This window comes from Myiozetetes cayanensis, unplaced genomic scaffold (assembly GCF_022539395.1).
Source record: "Myiozetetes cayanensis isolate MyiCay16 unplaced genomic scaffold, myiCay2020 scf20-37, whole genome shotgun sequence".
In the NCBI taxonomy this organism is placed as follows: Eukaryota; Metazoa; Chordata; class Aves; order Passeriformes; family Tyrannidae; genus Myiozetetes; species Myiozetetes cayanensis.
The window spans coordinates 8,165,415-8,182,546 of record NW_026087412.1 but is presented as its reverse complement, the minus strand read 5'-3'; the positions used below and the strand labels follow the sequence as shown (position 1 = coordinate 8,182,546).

Below are 17,132 nucleotides of genomic sequence, written 5' to 3'. Positions count from 1 at the left end.
GGTGTAGGGAGAAAAGGAAAAAAAAAGTCCTTTCATTTTCCCCCTTCTTTTCATTTTTACACTTAAAGGCCCGATTTGTAAAGATACTAAAACCCTAAAATTCTCATTGGTGTTCCCAGACTTTGCTTTTCAAAAGGGCATGGAACAGTGGACCAAACACCAATTAAGCTCCATCCATGGAGCTAATGAGACTGGGAAAGTACCCAGAGGTGGGCTACAGCAGCAGCTTTTCTCTTAACCTCACTCATCACCTACTTTTCTCCTCCTGCTCTCAGATACAATCCTTGCTCTGTCCTGCTTACAGCTTGGTCCAACTGAAAGCACAACTAATTTGCATCAGTGGAAGAAGACAACAAGAATGGTTATGCCACGTTTCTTCACCACCATAGAAGGAGTAAATCCCACCCTAATTTAGCTGTGGAGGTGAAGACAGAGGAGTGTTGCATATACATGTTTCTATCCAACATCTCATACCAAGTATTTTGTTACTCCTGCCTTTTCCATATTTTCTTGTATTAGGGCAAGAGAGACATCTAGAGCTGAGAGGCAGGGGATTGCAGGCTTCTGGAAAAACAGGTTTCTGTAGAACAAGTAGCATGGTGTGTTTACAGAGTGGGAACAATAAATAAAATGAAAGAAATATGAAACAAACCACTCCTGGTTATAAATTATAAATTATAGCAATGGATTATAGAGTAGCAGGAATGTTGTCTATTTACATAGCCCTCACACAGCACTAGCCCCAAACTATGAAAAAAGTACCTCCTTGGCAGTCAGAAAGTCAGAGTGGATCACGTACCCTGCTAAGGCCCCCTGTCAAAAATAGACAATGCTACAGGAATGCATACACAATGATTGAGTGCTGCACTAACAGATAAAACCCTCAATAAAATGGAACTAAAGTAGACTTGGAACTTGAATTGTGCCCATTTAATCCCATAAAAAAGTCCCATGGCCATCCCACTAGCACAAATGTACCAACAGCATCACTATTCTCAACTCCATCATGAGACTGGATCAGGAGAATTACAGCCCATGAACTGCATGAATAAAATGGCAGCACTTGAGCAGAGAAAGCATCAGAGGTATGAGCAAGAATGGAAGCCACTAGTTTCTGAAACTCCTTGACTCCACTAGGATAGTTCTCTGGACTAAACTGTGGTTAAATCCATACAGATATTTACTGAGAGATGGATATTTACATTAACTGGTAGTAAGACACTGAACCATACATGCTTTTATCTTAAATCCAAATTAGCTAAATAGCATGGGATGAGGGAGAAAAGGTGCATTTCCCGTGAAGCCAATGTCATGCACCAGGCTCCTTACCCTGTGGCTGTATTTTGAAGATAGTTTTTCTCACCTCTCGTGTTACCTTAGATCAGGCTCAAGAGCAAAGACACAAAAAACTCTCTTTGTGGAGCAGAGCACAGAAGTCAGGATACTCACTCTGCAGAAGGAGCAGGGAAACAAACCAAAGCCCTCTCGGACTCCTCTCACAGCGATCACGCTCAGTCCCCAGCGATTCCAGGTTGGATGCTGCCCTCTGCTGACGCCTTCCCACTGCAGCACTAAATAGGTATTTGGATGCACGGTAGGCGATTTGAACAAGCTTTATCTGGCTCTTAAACCGTGGCATAAGGAGCAAATGGCAACGACCTCCAGTAATCCTGATCACACATCTGACCACAGAAGTGAGGCGGGGCTGTACCCGCAGGGAGGGTCACCAGCCTCTCCCAGCTGCTTCCAACTTACTAATTTCCACAACTCAAGTTTTGATTCCATTCTGATCCCGTGGCTTGGGGCTGATGCTCCCACCTGCTTGAGCAGCTGAGCAGGTCATCAGGGACTGCAGGCAGGGCAGCACCACCTCTCTCCACACAGTAATGAGGGGCTGCTCAGCTTCGGTGTGCAAGGTATGGAGGTGACACCATCACTTCCAGACTCACTCAGTGAAGGACCACAGGGTATCCAGGAGAGCACCAGGAGCAAGGCTTGGTAACTCCGGGGTTTGTTTCCTCAGGGGTCCCCCACCTTCCACCCTCCCAATTTTCCCCAGGTGAAGGTCAGCTGTCTGTCCCCCAGGGGGCTCCTTCATCACTGATGTTCCCTCTGCCCCACAGGCATCCGTATGCCCTCAGCTCACACAACACCCCTGAGCTTTAAAAAACTACCATTTTCAGATTTTGCCATGTCTGAGAGCAAGAATTTCTGCAAACCCATTTAAAGCTGTTGTGTTGCAGGGCATGTCATAATCCCACGTGTCAGCTTCCATGCCCAACTTCCTAAGCCCTTGAATCTCAGCCAGCAGCTGAGGAGTAAAGCTCCCACCAGTGAGGTGCAAGCTCAGAGATCATCTCGTGAACTTGGATCAGCCACATCAGCTTCCACATGTGGTGAGTCCATGTGCAGTTACACTTGTAAATACATGATGGAAAAGGAGCATCTGCTGCTATATCTTTCCCTCCAAGTCATCCTTGCTACATCAGAGCTCTAACTTTCATTTAGTAATTCTATAAATTTTGTTGGCCTGGCTTGTGAAATAAATTCAGAGTCCATTCCCAACTTCTCTGTCAGCTGAGAACATCAGAAATTCTGTTACCTCAGGAGTCTCTGTGGTAGCAAAGGACACACACAGCTAAGCTGGGTCAGAAAAATTTACGTGTATGTCCTGCATAAAACTGGATTAAAACACAAATGTCCAACCAGCAGGGAACTTGCTACAGTAAATTCACCTAAAGGAAACCCTAAAGTGTCACTGACCTTCTTGCATCAAGTATCAGAAACACATTCTATTCTAGACTTTGTAAAAGTCAAGATTTTAGAAAAAGGAATAGTGGAACCTTGATGCAATCTTCAGGGTTACTCTGAGCAAGAAGTACAAAATCTGAGGCGTGTCAGTGCCTGGTACTGCAGGATGATCTCCACTATGAACATGAAAAAAACACCTGTAACAAAATAGTTTGATTTGACAACAAAAGGGGTTAGAACAGACTTCTTTTCACTTTGTAACTACTCTAATTCAGTGTACAGATCTTTATCTTCAGCTAAGCAGATGTTTCCATCAAACAGAACCACGCTGATTCCATTGAATGTTTTGATGCCATCTCTAATCTACACTTTGTGACATTAACTATCACGTGACTGAGGCAAAGCAGGTAAAACAGCCTTTATTATTCCCCTGCTCTTCCCAGGCACGCTCAAGGCAGGATGCTGGTGCACACACGACTTCCCACAAGCACTTCCAGAGCCCTGTTGGTATTTCATGTTCCTGAGAAAAGCCACATCAGGTGAGACTGCTGTCTGTCCACAGAGTTAAGACCTGTTTGCTCAGCAGCTTCACCTTTTCTCCATAAAAGGTGACAAACTAAACTGAGACTGGTTAGAGAGTTCAGAATTTGTGCCTGAAGACAGTCACTTCCATCCCAACCCTCTGGGAAAAGCTTTGTGATGAAGTATCACCTTCAAGGTACACTTCAGCTCAAGCAACGTCCCAAGCATTGGGATGTATCACCAAGAAGGAAAACTTTCTCCAATGGGGTTTGTATCAGAACCACAAATGCAACAGCTGTTTTAGTGTGTTGGAACAGGCTTGCTACTATTCAATAGGCTCCCTTCTGATAAGACTCCAAACAAAGCAAAACAAGGCAAGGGATTTCCATCAGTCCAGCTTGCTGCCCACCCTCTACCAACTGCAGTTGTCACCTGTCCCTGTACTGCCTTGAAATAATTTGATGTCCCTGTATCAGGTACAATGTGCTGTCATGTATCAGATGCCTGAAACAAAAAGCAACTCATTCAATACTCAGTATTCACAATCCATAGGTTCAGCCTTATTTCCTTGATCTAAAAATCTTAAGAAATACCACACAGTTACATCTTTGGGGTAACAAAGTTGCACAGCAACTACCCTACCCAAAATTCTGTGTGTTTCAAAAGACTTTCAAAGTAAAAATTTGAAGGAAAAAAAAATTATTCACCACTCTACCTCAGTTACTCCTTACAGCATCTGATGTGCAACAAGTTTGTGATCCAAAATCAAACTTCAACCATTGTAATTATTCCACTATTACACAACTGTAATTTTTTCAACAATAAACAGGAAATACTTTCTGGCAAGGCATCTTCTTAAGCCAGGAGGTGACCCCATGCAGGACAGCTGGGTTTAGCATTAATTCAGCATTACAGCTCTGCTGCTGAGACTCTCCTGTACAGCCATCCCAAACTGTCAGTCCAGTGGGAACTATTTGAAGTATGTTATACAATTAACAGAAATAAAATTGTGACCAGGGATGGTGTGGAACCCAAACACCATCTGAAGTGAAGCTGGAACTTGAGCATTTTGGAAGAGCTGTCTGTTACAAGCACTATCACAGTGTTCAAAAACATTAAAATACCAACTGGAAACACCAGAGTCCATTTGAACAATTTATTAGTATCCTCTTTTTTTACAAGTTTTAGAAAAAGAACCCCAGGATTTTGCCTCCTGTGTGTTTTCGCCTTGCCTCCTCATGGTCCATGATGCCAGCTGAGGTTGTCAGTACAATGTACCTGTCAAAAGAGAACAAATGTTCAGTCTATTCAGTCTATTCACTCTGTTCCAGGCTGGTGCAGAGCTGACAGCACCAACTGCATCTCTCTGTTACAACAGCAAGACCTATGCCTGTAAGAATGTGCCTAACACTGCGAGATCAGGTTATCAGACAGTGACAAGGCAGCTCCTCTCGTGAGCACAGCCCTGCAGCGCACACAGGACATCCACAGCCTTCTGTTCCCTGAGTACTGGCCTGTCTCCTTGTGCTTTCCCACTGGGCAGTGCCCCAGCTGCTGCAGCAGCAGCACCTCAAAGGCTGCTACACAAAATCCACTTCTATCTTCCAGGAATGCTGTTACCCAGCAAAGGCAGAGCTGCCTTGGTGCCAGACAGCTCCTCAGCTTGGGGCTCTGCCTCGGTGCCCAACACTGCCTGAGGCTCTGCACTGGCTCAGTATATTTTGGGAAATACTGCATAATAGTAAGATTTTCTGTGTTGTGGAGGTTTGTTTAACAGAGGCTCCAAGCCTCTCATCACTTAATATCTGATCAGTTCACATAAATCAGATAAATTTGCATTTCAGTAGTGCAACCTAATTCCATTGACCTGGTAACCTACATGACTCCTCCCCATTTACAAGTGGCCATTAATAAAACTAAAACGAGTATGAGAAAAGTCCTATTTTCTGGTAAACTGTAGAAATGGTGAAATGAGGATTTACCAAAGTCAAGCAGAAACAGGTCCTTGCTTAGCAGTGTCCCTTTAAATATAGTTAAAAAGTGTTTATATTGAAGATGGATTTTAAGACTGGTATTTACCTCCATATTGATCAGAGGAAAGGTGTAAGGTGAGTCTAACTCAGGCAGTTTGCACGTGTAACAAACCCCCACATTTTTCCACACCAGCATTTAATTCTTCCTCACACTCACCCAAACTGACGTGAAGGCAGCAGGTTGTTCTGCCACTTTTCCAAATCCTTCAGCTGAACATCAAATCTGGGACTGATTACACCACACTGTAAAAGAGAATTCCATTACAAACTGAAGAACTTTATAGACTGGATTTACACATCTGTCATCTCAATTCAGTGGCAGGAGGAGTTTAACAAGTTCAGTTACACACACTCCATTACCCACAGTATGAGCAGCCACTCCTCCCACCTGAGACCCTCACACGGGAACTATCCAGCAGTTACTTCCTCAGCCTCACACCCTCCTCCTCAACAGACAAACCTGCACTGCTGCTGAAACTACACTAACCAAGTAGTGCCCAGACCTGGGAGACAGGAAAGCACACCATAATATCACCAAAAATCCTGTGATTACTCTAAAAGTAAATTGAGCCAGGGCAAAACCACGACACCATAGATTACCTCTAACCATCATACACAGTTAGCAAGAAATACATGTAGATTTTAATCAGGAAGAAATTAACACACACAGGAGTTACTGAAGTTTTCCAGTTAATCGTATTACTGACCATGACCACCACTACCACCTCCATTTACCTCACTGGCTCCAAGTACATCCATAACTATCCAAGAGCAAACCAGAGGCACACCTTCCTGCACAATGGACACTTTTCCAAACCAAACAACTGTTCCCTTATTGAAATGATTGAGAGATACTTTATATCCAGCTGCACCTGGGAAGATCCATGATGAAATCATCCCAGCAGAGTTCAAGGAACACTACATTCAAACATTATTACACACACATAACACTGGCCATTTGGGAGTGTCAGAATTCTCTGCCTTGTATTGTACACTCAAACAATTTTCAGCTGCAATCTGTACTCAGTATGGAGATACCCCCAACATATTTTGATCAAGTAATTTTTTTAGTTCTTTACTAAAGAGCCACCTCTCACTTGAAGAGCTTAACTGGAAACAATTCACAGCAAGTCCCCACAGAACTAGACAGCTCATTATTTTGAGACAAAAGCAGTTAAAAAATTTCAAAACACACATGAATGACTCAAATGCCCCAGAACTCGACAAGCACCAAACAACATAACATTCAACTTTCCATCAGCTCAAGCAAAGCCCCCCTGGCAGCAGGAGAAAGGTTTGTCTTCTCCACATCTACAGGTATCAAACATCAACTGGAAAACAAGTCAGCTCCTATCACTTAAGACAAGTCTTCCAGATAGTTTAAAAATCAAATAAACTGAGAAACCACTAGGGAGCCAGAAAGCCTTTGAAGAAAGAGAAATAAACAGCACTTGCAAGCAGACTTCCCTAAAATGTGTCTTGCACATTCAGAATTCAGAAGAAATGCAATTAATGACCCATAGTATTATGGATCTCAATACATTAATCAGCTTTTTAACTGATAATGTCCATATTGCTCTCATTTACATAGATTCAACAAATACCACCTTCTTTACAAGCAGTTCTTTCAGAACTGGAGCAGATAAAGTCAAAATAATACCAAAAGCATCACTTAAACACATGCCCAGAAAACCAAAACCAGGAAGACAAACCCTACCTTGTTGAGTCTGCCTGTGAGGTTGACAACAATCTTCCCAGCTCTGTGGTCATCAATTATCTCAAATTCACCAATGTAACCTGCAGGAGAGAGGAGAAGACTACCAAATATGTAACACTTAGCTAATATATATATATATATACACACACACACTGAAATGTATGTATAAAGCTACAGTAACAGCTCATTCACTGTGTCACACAACAGTTCAATCCCCCGGTTTAGTTTCACTCAGGAGCACCCGCAGCCCCCAGGGGAGAGCAGGGCCAGGACTCACCGTGCTTCATCATCACGGTGAGGAAGCGCACGATGACCTTGGAGCACGGCCGGATGAGGACCTGGCGCTTCCCACGCTTCTCTGCGTTGTTGATGCTCTTGAGGGCATCTGCCAGGACGTTCATGCGCACCATGGTGCCTGCAGGGGAGGGTGATGGGTTATGTGCACCAGCCCCTCAGCACAGAAACCCTCAGCAGCGCTGCTTGTCAAGCCCAGGCTTAAACAGGTCCAAGACTGGCAGAAAGTCACATTAAACCCTAAAAAGCACTCTTGGGGTAAAGAAGCAAATCAAGCAATGCACTCAGGGGTGATCGAGAAGAGTGACCCATGCCGACAGTTGCATGACAAGTCAGGAAATCTGACACTCAGTTAAACTTTGTATCACAGCAGACACAGGAAGGTTTCAAACCCACCACGTCAGCAGTGTGACACCTTCCCCAGGCACGTCAGTTCGGCTTTACAACTCAAGTTATGCAGCACCAGCCCTGCACAACAACTGGGTCCTACGTGGTGTTAAATCAGCAGATGCTGCTGGGGTTACTGAGCTGCAAAACTCCTGCAGGACAGACAACACAGAGCTCCGGAAAGGAAACCCGCCACCAGCTCCAGGGATAATGCCAAGAGCCCGGGAGCACCCCGGGCAGGGCGGGCGTGACTCGGCACAGCCCCTCGTCCCTGTCAAGAGCCCGGGCGCTGCCAGAACCCGCCGCCACGGTGCTGCCGACCGGGGCCACCGGGGCAGTCCCGCGGCGCACGAGGGCTTCCACCACCTTCTGGGGGAAACCAGAGAACCAGCCCTGGCCGATCCGCGACCCCCCGTGCGGGGCCCTGCCCGCCCCAGCTCCGCTCCCTCCTCCTCCGCACGCCCCAAACGCCCTGGCCCCGCTGGCCCGCGCCCTGCCCAGCGCAGCCCCGCTCCCCGCAGCCGCGGCCCGGTTCCCGCCGCGGTTCCCGCCGCCCATCGCTGCGGCACCGCGGGCGGGACGCGCCACCGCCTGCCCGGCGCTTGGCGGGCTCCGCGGGCGGCGGGGGCGGCCCCAAGCGGTGCGTGCGTGCGGGGCGGGTGGCGGTGTCCGCGGCGGCGCGGGCGGGGCGGGCGCGGGGCGCGGATGGCGGCGCGGGCGGGCGGATGCGGCGGGCCCGGCCCGGCCCGGCCTCACTCACCGCGGCGATGGCGGAAAGGGAAGGGCCGCGGCCGCGCGGGACCATGGGAGCGCCGCCGCCCGCCGCCAGCTATCGCGAGACTCCGCGCGCCGGGCCTCGCCCGCCCCCATTGGCTGGAGGCGCGCGCCGCGACTTCCGGAGCGACGTTCCCATGGCAACGGGGACGCTTCGGGCGGGCGGGCGGGTACGGCGGGGCGCGAGGGACAGAACACTTCGCATGTACGGGCACAACGCGAGGCGGACACTGCGGAATTCCAAAAAAGCTCTCCGTGTGCCCCGAGTGTCCTCCCAGGGACACCGCGAGGATCGCACGGGGACACACGGGGGCCGCCGAGAGCAAAGCCACACCAGGAGGATGGGCTGTGTCCCTCCTGTTTGAGCGCTCGGTGCTGGACGTGCAGCACCTCAGCCGTGTCAGCTCCCGGGAACAGCCCCGTGTCACGGGGCGATGTCACCGCCCGGCTTCTCACACCTTTTCCAGCAACGGGCTGTGCCAGTTAAGCACATCACTTCCTAAACCGTTTCCCCCACCATCCAGGATCTCTCTCGGTGACAAGCCAGGCCAGTTAACCAGAGGACTTACAAAACTATTCCCCTTCGCATCCAGATCTCTCCCTGCGACAGGCTTTGCCAGCAGAACACTTCCTAAACCATTCCCAGCTCCCCTTCTTGATTGAAAAATGTATTTACACCGTTTTCTGTCCATTCACAAAGAGCAAGTCCTAGACAAGTTTTTCTTTAGTCTGTATTTACCTATTCAACAGTTACAATAGACACTGAAGGGAGTTTCATTTTCAAACAGTAAACTTTTCACACATTAACACAGGTTTTAGCTTTTTAAAGAAAAAAAGTTCAGTTTTAAAAAAGGAGGGAAAGGTCATAGAAAAGCACAAACAGTTCAGGCTTATTTACAGAGACAAACCCAGCATATTCAGAGTGATTTTGTATACAGACAACAACATTCATAAAACCAAACGTGCTACATGGCTCCGTGACAACAGCAGTTTCCAGAGCAATCAGCTGTTCAGGTAACACACACCTTCACTCATTTTCTACAGTCTCAGTGCAATGAGTTTACACTACAGCTAAATAACTGAACTACAGATTTATATATTCCAGACCCCTACTCAACAGATAATCTGGTATACAAACAGATTCAGTGAGACAATGGAAACACCTCCTGCCCCCATTTTGGGTGTGCACCCTCAGCTGTGGCCATTCTCATTCAGCTAATTGTTCTCCTGCCGCAAGGATCAGTAGTAACAAGCCTCCAAGGCCTTCAGAACTGCCTTTCATACCTGCTGCAGCCACAGCTAATGATCAGTGAACTAACACAGCTCCAGAACTACTACCAGGCATCACAGCTCTGCTGTTGGGGTGTTTATTGACAGGGTTTCGCAGTTTGATGAAGACACTTAACAAGTTCCACGCACCAAAGGAGAGGATCTCTCAGACAGGATCAGATGCAGGCTGCAGAACCCTACTCAGCACAGCAAGAGAGACAAACCCACAGCAGTTGCTGCAGTGAAATTTTCACTTCATCAGGGAGCCAATTAAAAAAAAAAAAAAGCCAGTGAGCAATGTAACTTCTATTGTCTTAATTATACATTAATTCTCAAAACTGATCCCAAGGAAACCTTTAACTAGAGTGAACAGCAGTTAAGTCTTCATTCATTTTTCTTTTCCTTGTGCTTGAGAAGTTTGTTTATCTCCCTTTTCGCCATTCCAATGTACTTTGTGATGATCCCATGCTGGTTTAGTCCAGGAAACAGCAAAAAGAAACTTACTACAGAGGGGAAGAAAAACATGGAAGAATTAATACTCTCTTAACACTCCCTCAACAAACTTCTGTCACTTTGCAATTCCTTGCTTCCCTTAAGCCCTATTAACTGCTTGAAAACAGAAAAACAGAACCCTGCAGCAAAACCATCCCATCACACTTACATCATGAAAAATTACTTCTACCAGTCTCACCCCTTTTCAGAGAGCAAACAAAGAAGTCCCTTGTGTTTTGCATGCTCACACTCACCGATAAGATAAGTCAGAAAAAGATTGTGAACCTGCTGTCCAATCCAGGCAACCACGGCAAGAGTAAAGAGCATGGTCATGAAGTACTAAAAAGTGAAAAGGGAAAAGTCACCACAGAGCCTGCTGGGGATTCTCCTCCCCCTTCCCTTCAGTATTTGGCAACATGTCAACATTTCAAACTAACTGGAAGTTTTCTGGCTCTTCCACACGCAATACCTCTGCACAGGTGGGTTAAAATTGGGATTACAGCATCTGTGGTTCTAAGTTCTCATTTATTTTCAGACCATCAGCTTTACAGGACTGCAATTCTTTCCCGCCCAGGTATCCCTGCCATCCCCACTGACACCACCTCAGCCTCACACCACACCCATGCCTGTTTTTGGGACAGTAGCTCAGTAGTTCCTGTACCAGATGACACACTACTAAGATCTAGTATTCTGGACTGTTTGTGTACACAGGAAACAGCTTGTTTCCAAATATTTATCTATCCAGAGAAATCCAGTCTGGCTTTATCTTATTATCAAGGATATGCTCCTAAATGCACAGAACTGCAAGTTTGAAGTCCTGTATCTTGCCCTCCAGGTTTGAATAAATGTGTGACCAGTGTCGAGTCACAGCCAGAACTGTCAGTTCTTGGTTCAAAATACCAGTTCATTCATGCCTTGATAAAATACTTTAGACAAAGCAGAGCCAAACAAAATCTTAAACACAACAGAGATTAACTGCTAGGACTCAGTACCATTTTAGGCTTCTCTTCCTTTAGAGCAAAGAGGCGTTTCCACCAGCCAACGATCCGGCGACGAGATTTCACCAAATTGCTGCAAATCTCATGAAATCTTTGCTGCTGTTCTGTAGTCCTTTTATTAGAGAGAAAAAAAAAAAAAAGCCCAGAAATAAGAATTCAAGATTTAATCTGAAATTTATTAAAAAAAAAACCATGGCATTTTTCCAGCAGTAAAAATACATCCAGTGCTTATCCTGGCATTTGCTTTGCTCAGTTTTATGCCTCTTATTTACTGAGCACTGTAATGCAATTGTCCATGTAATTTTTCTCTATGCTGACACTCCTAAACTGACTCCAAAGAGCAACCACATTCAAACCAGAAGACCACTGATCTTCACCTGACACCAGTGTGATACACACCAGAAATACACACCTGACATCAGTGTCTGTTACTTTGGCTTTTATGTCAGTACTACACAAGAACATTTATTCACTATTCATCTTAAAGCAGATACACTAAAATTTACTTTAACTCAAAATTTAGTTTAAATTGGGTTCTTCTCCAGCTTACTGTTCAATCACATCCATACTCTCTGCATTACTCTCTTCCTTCACCATATTTACTATTGCTTCTTTCCAAACATACAATCAATACTCTTCTACATAATTTTAGTTCTCAGTATCTATTATCCATTAATTACTAAAAACTAGTTTAGCAGAACTAATTAGCATCCTTAATGGAGAGCAAAGAATGTGCCTACTCCTTTGAAAAAAAAAATCTTATTTTTCCAGAAGAAAAGGAACAATAAAAATCTCTTGTAGTAATTATTTTCTGGAAAAAGAAGAATGAAGAACATCTTACTACTGCCCTCACTTCATGTGTAACAGAGATTGCTGATTTCTCACTACAATGACTCTACAAAGTTATCATTTGGTGTCTGCAAATCAGATATCCATTTTGATAAAGTTCATAATGTATTTACACTCAAGAAAGTGTTTTAATTCAAGTTTTCCTCACCATTTATTAGAGCCAAAGATTCGAGGTGCAAGAGCAGGAACAAGGTAATCAGCCAAGCAGAGGAACATAACGAAACAGGAGACGCCTGAAAGAACGGATGGGTCCAAGTAGTAGATCATCCTGCAGAGAGAAGATAAATTATTTCTGCATCCTCAAACTGCTAAATACTAGGCATACTTGGTCACCTCTTCTGACTGGCTCAGAACTTCAAACAGCAGACCTACCCACTCGCCCAACCTCAAAAAAAAAAAAAAAACAAAAACTGCTCATCTAACTAATAAAGAGAAGTCCAAATACTTCAACACTAAAACAGAGAAATACAGGTAAAAAAAAAATTTTTTTTCTTAATGTACTAGACAAGAAAATGCCACAAGCAAGCACATTAGGAAGTTCAGTAAAAGTAAAAATTCATCCTTATTATTCTCTCAGAAGTTGACACCCAGTGAACTCAACACTGACTGAGGGATGAGGATGAATAAACATATGAAATAACCAGGTAGAGTGAAAGCTCTAATTTTGTCGGTTCATAAGTCACAAAATTCAGATCTACTGCAGGTTGTCATTTGCTCTGCCTCACCTTTGGGAGCCAGATAAACCTGTTCTGGACAAGGAGCCATAAATCTCCACTTGGACAGTGCTGCACTGTCCATAGTCAATGTGCCATCACTCAAACATGGTAGAAAGGAGACTGGACAAAAACCAGCTCATCTCCTAAGTGTCTGATAACACCCAGCTGTGCCCTGTGCTACTTAATTGCACTTCACAGAACTTCTTGAACACTGGAAATCACCCAGTCCATGGCAGGGTCAGGCATTCTGTGCATCTGCACAGTGCAGAGCTGAATGTTCCAGTTCATTTTTGATGAAGCACCCATTCAGAACCTGAAGTAGTTCTGCATTTCCTCAAAGTATTATTCAACACAAGACCTTTCCTGTTATAGTCACAGAGTTTATAGCAGAATACCCTCAAGTTCACGCAATTACTTCTTTCAAAATCTACTTTTCAGTTTCATTTGATTTCCATCCTCCTCACCTCCCCTGAAGATCATAAAATTTATATTAGCCAGAAGAGTGACTATCCCTGCCTCACCTGGGTCAATATTCGACTTTGTAACTCCTCTCTCCTTACTGCAAGAATAGTTGCAACTGGCAAAGTGCACAGCTGGTGTAACACCTGCCTGCACAAGGCAGGTCAGGTCATCTTTACTATTACCATGTTACATAAAGGCACGTCCAAGTGCCTCCAGCACCTCCAATCCAGACAGACAACATCCTCCCACTCTGCTGACTGGAAGTTACCTGCAGTCTTTCCTTTCCTCCCTTCTCAAAGGAGATGACAGAGAATGTAAAACCAACTGAACTCATCCTAAACACCACAGCAAAGATGCAGAATAGGAAATTCTGCCCTATGGAAAAACGTTTTCCATAATGATATTCCTGTGGGTTTGGGGAAAAAAAGACAAAGGAGATCACCAGATTTGACTAAGAAGCAGGATACAAAGGATGAGGGTCGAACACAGACACACCACTGAAGAACATTCAGCTGAACACAGTAAAATCTCCAGCAACCACTGCTGGGAAACAGCTTTTGCAGAAGGCTCTGTCTCTCCTCTGAACAGGACGTGACTCGTGTTACTTCCTGTTTTCAATACTTCTGGTCTTTCTAACAAAGTTCACACGCTGTAAGAAACAGAACCTGGAGTAAAAGCCTTCCTGCTAGATTTCTGAAGGTATCATCTTCCTAATTTCCTTAATAGGTTTGCTACCTGCCATGGGGGTGCAATGGAGTTCCAGGCTCCCTCCAGAAGGTACTTACAGGAAAGCAAAGGAAACAACACTCATCAGTGCCAGGGGAAACCAGGCTCGCTCCCAGCGAAGGACTTTGTCTGTCAACAAAATCACTTCTCCCCATCCTTGCAGCTGCTCTTCCAAGCCAGCAGTTTCAGAAGCCTGCACAAAAAGAGAAGAAAACTCCTTTATTAACTAGAGTACTATCCCAGTATTATCCCAGTCACAAACTTTTCTGATTAATTAATTAATAATAATCTTGTGAGGTTTTTTTGTACTACAGATATGACATTGCAGCAGTGATACTTTAATCAAGATCCTAGCAGAATATCTTATCAGACCAAATAATACCTCCTCTCAGATTTTGCCAAGGTGTTTTCCCCCTGTCTCCCATTTACCATACTGCCTCCTCCCAGATTAGCAGAAAGTCAAGTTTTAAAGCTTAGCTAAAGCCTCTCAAGTTTTCAGCGTCAACATGTGGAAAACTACAATGTGACAACTATTTAAAATAAATGCATTTTCAAAGACAACTCTACCACATTAAACTGAAGCTTTCTAGCTCCTGTCCAACAACAATTTCTTATTATGTGGAAGATGGATACAAACTCAGAATCCACAGTAGAGTTACCCAAATGATCACATTTCCAAAGAAAGTTTTCCCACAGATTGCCTGGGGCAGTGATCAGGCAGCCTTTAAACTCCGCTTCCAATATGATTCCTACATTCCTCCCTACACATCTCCTGCACTGGCATCAGCTTACTAAGCGGTTCACCTGAGGTGTTCCACATTTAACAGAGCTTAACAGAGTCCCCTCAGTGGGAGACGGGCATCTTAGAGATTACAAAACTCAGGTAACCACGAACAGAACCTAATGCTGCCCCAGTAGCAAGAGCTGAAAAGTCATCAAGACCTGCACATCTGCTGTGCAGAGGTAGCAGAGCAGGCCTGACTCCCAACTACGTGCTACACTTAACTCCACCACTAAAATAGCAAAGCCAGCTGAGTGCAGCTACCAGGGTAAAGCAGTTTTCCTGTGTGATACCACTGGAAACAACTTGAAAACTACAAAGTAAAGTGTAGAAAACTATCTGGCATGCTGCTGAACACCTTCCAGTTACACTTATTTCCTGTCATAAACAGAACCTATCATAATAATAATAATAATGGGCCAGTCTTCGCGAGCGAAGATCTGGGGAAGGTCTTTCCACCTTCCAGCCTGCGCATTGGATTTTTTAGGTGAGACACAGTGTGCGCGGAACTGAGCCCACCCTTTAATCCTAAGGTTCATCTGCCGGGGCCAAGCAAGCTTGGACGGTGGCAGCGAGGTCCTTAGGACGTAGGTGGGTTGCCTTTAAGGGCTAACGAGCCCCACCTGCCCGGGAGTGGCCCTGACCGGGAATCGAACCCGGGTCTCCGCGGTGATAGCGCGGCGCCTTTACCCCCTAGACCACCAGGGGCTCAAAACCTATCATGTGGAGATAAAAAAGCTGCAAGACGTTTTATGACAAGCTGTTTTGCTTTATTACTTCTGGCTGTCTGCATTTAACATCACAACCAAGATAAAATTTAATGGGAAACAGACTGGAATATAACAGTGTTATGAACACCAGCCTGCCTCTGTCAGCCTAGAGGACAACAACTATTTTAAGTTGTTTTCACACTGGGTCAGGAAGGGAAGACTTGAGACAGCTTTTACCAGCATCATCTTCAGCCCCGAGCCCACCGGTCACAAGTGTTTTCTCGTCAGTCAAACAACAAAGCTTCCAGAACTGCCAACTCCCGCTCTGAAAGGGGCATCCCTCCCAAACAAGGCATGTATTTTTGGGAACACAGTCCCGTGCACTCGTTCTGCAGGCTCCGGCCTCCCCCCAGCCCTGCGCTCCTGGCAGCTGCTCCCTGTCCCCAGCCCGTGCGCCAACACCGCAGCGCCCGAACGCTTCCAGCCTCTCCTCCTTCGCTTCTACAGCGATTTCAGCGTTTCCTACGGCAGCAGTTTACCCCCACAGAGATAAATATGCGAATCCCCGTATTTAAGCATTCGAGCCCCCCTTCGCACATTAGCTAAGCTCATCACCGGGCTCCTGCCGCTCTCCCGCACCGCTGCGGCGCTCGGACCCGCAGCAGGAGCCCGCTGACAGCCACACAGACACAGACAGCCACACGCACAGACATGCAGGGCAAGCACCGCCCGCCAGGTAACGCCGGGTGCCGGTGTGGGCTCCGGCACAACCGCCGATGCCGCTCCCCAGGCCGGTACACGGAGCAGCCGCCCCGCCCGCGGCCCCGCCGGGCCCCGCGCCGATCCCGCACCGAACCGCCTCACACCGCGCGGGCAAGGCAAGGCAAGGCAGGGCAGGGCAGCGCGGGTCCGACCCCCGCCAGCCCCTCCGCGGCCCCCGCGGGGCAGCGCCCCGTGCCCGCCCTCACCAGCTGGTAGACGCTGTTGTTGTCGCCCTCCGCCATCTTGCGCAGCTCCCGCTCCACCGCCCGCCGGCCACGCCCTCCCGGGCCGCGCCGCGCCGCCGCCTTTTATAGCCTCCGCGCGCCCCCTGGGCCCCCTGATTGGCCGAGCCCCGCGCCCCGCCGGCCGCCGGTTGGCTGCGGCGATTCGAACGGCGCGGGGCGTGCGCGCGGCCGCCCCTCACGCGCCGCAGTGCGGCTGAGGCGGGGCCGGGCCGGGGGAGTTAACGGAGAGTTCAGGGGTTGGAAAACCAACAAAAAAACCAATCACAGAATCAGTTAGGTTGGAAAAAACCTCTGAGATCACCGAGTCCAGCCTTTGGCTCAGCACCACCACCATCACCGTGTCAACTAGACCATGGCACTGAGTGCCAAGTCCAGTTTTTCCTTGGACACCTCCAGGGACGGTGACTCCACCACCTCCCTGCGCAGCCCATTCCAACGTCTGATCCCCCTTTCTGTGAAGAAATTATTCCCAAAGTCCAAGCTAAACCTCCCCATGAGCAGCCTGAGGCTCTGTCCTCTAGTCCCGTCACTGGGTGCCTGGAGCAGAGCCCGATTCCCCCTGGCTGCACCCTCCTGTCAGGTGGGTGTAGAGTGATAAGGTGCCCTCGAGCCTCCTCCCAGCCGAACATCCCCAGCTCCCTCAG

At 46.8% G+C, this 17,132-nt stretch overlaps 2 protein-coding genes across 2 annotated transcripts; both read right to left on the bottom strand.

The window, feature by feature from the left end:
• Positions 1-4,415: 4,415 nt before the first annotated feature.
• Positions 4,416-8,510, bottom strand: RPS15A (ribosomal protein S15a). The gene is made up of 5 exons (XM_050317856.1): positions 8,465-8,510; positions 7,301-7,438; positions 7,024-7,103; positions 5,464-5,549; positions 4,416-4,551 (listed from the first exon to the last, which is right to left on the bottom strand). The coding sequence occupies exons 2-5, from the start codon at positions 7,431-7,433 to the stop codon at positions 4,458-4,460; spliced, it is 393 nt and encodes a 130-aa protein (XP_050173813.1). The 5' UTR covers positions 7,434-7,438; positions 8,465-8,510; the 3' UTR covers positions 4,416-4,457.
• Positions 8,511-9,191: 681 nt separating this feature from the next.
• On the bottom strand, positions 9,192-16,524 carry ARL6IP1 (ADP ribosylation factor like GTPase 6 interacting protein 1). Its single transcript, XM_050317855.1, has 6 exons — positions 16,450-16,524; positions 14,050-14,183; positions 12,235-12,354; positions 11,232-11,349; positions 10,494-10,578; positions 9,192-10,250 (listed from the first exon to the last, which is right to left on the bottom strand). Exons 1-6 carry the CDS (start codon positions 16,483-16,485, stop codon positions 10,132-10,134), a joined length of 612 nt encoding a protein of 203 aa, XP_050173812.1. The 5' UTR covers positions 16,486-16,524; the 3' UTR covers positions 9,192-10,131.
• Between the last annotated feature and the right edge of the window lie 608 nt (positions 16,525-17,132).

Coding starts and splice junctions, on each gene's coding strand:
- RPS15A (XM_050317856.1), bottom strand. CDS start 7,433: ATGGTGCGCATGAACGTCCTGGCAGATGCCCTCAAGAGCATCAACAAC. Junction 5,550..7,023: donor TCACAGGCAGACTCAACAAG/GTAGGGTTTGTC, acceptor TCTCTTTTACAG/TGTGGTGTAATCAGTCCCAG. Junction 4,552..5,463: donor CTGCCTTCACGTCAGTTTGG/GTGAGTGTGAGG, acceptor CTCTTTTGACAG/GTACATTGTACTGACAACCT.
- ARL6IP1 (XM_050317855.1), bottom strand. CDS start 16,485: ATGGCGGAGGGCGACAACAACAGCGTCTACCAGCTG. Junction 11,350..12,234: donor ATCTTTGGCTCTAATAAATG/GTGAGGAAAACT, acceptor CTCTAATAAAAG/GACTACAGAACAGCAGCAAA. Junction 10,251..10,493: donor TTTTCTGACTTATCTTATCG/GTGAGTGTGAGC, acceptor TCCCCTCTGTAG/TAAGTTTCTTTTTGCTGTTT.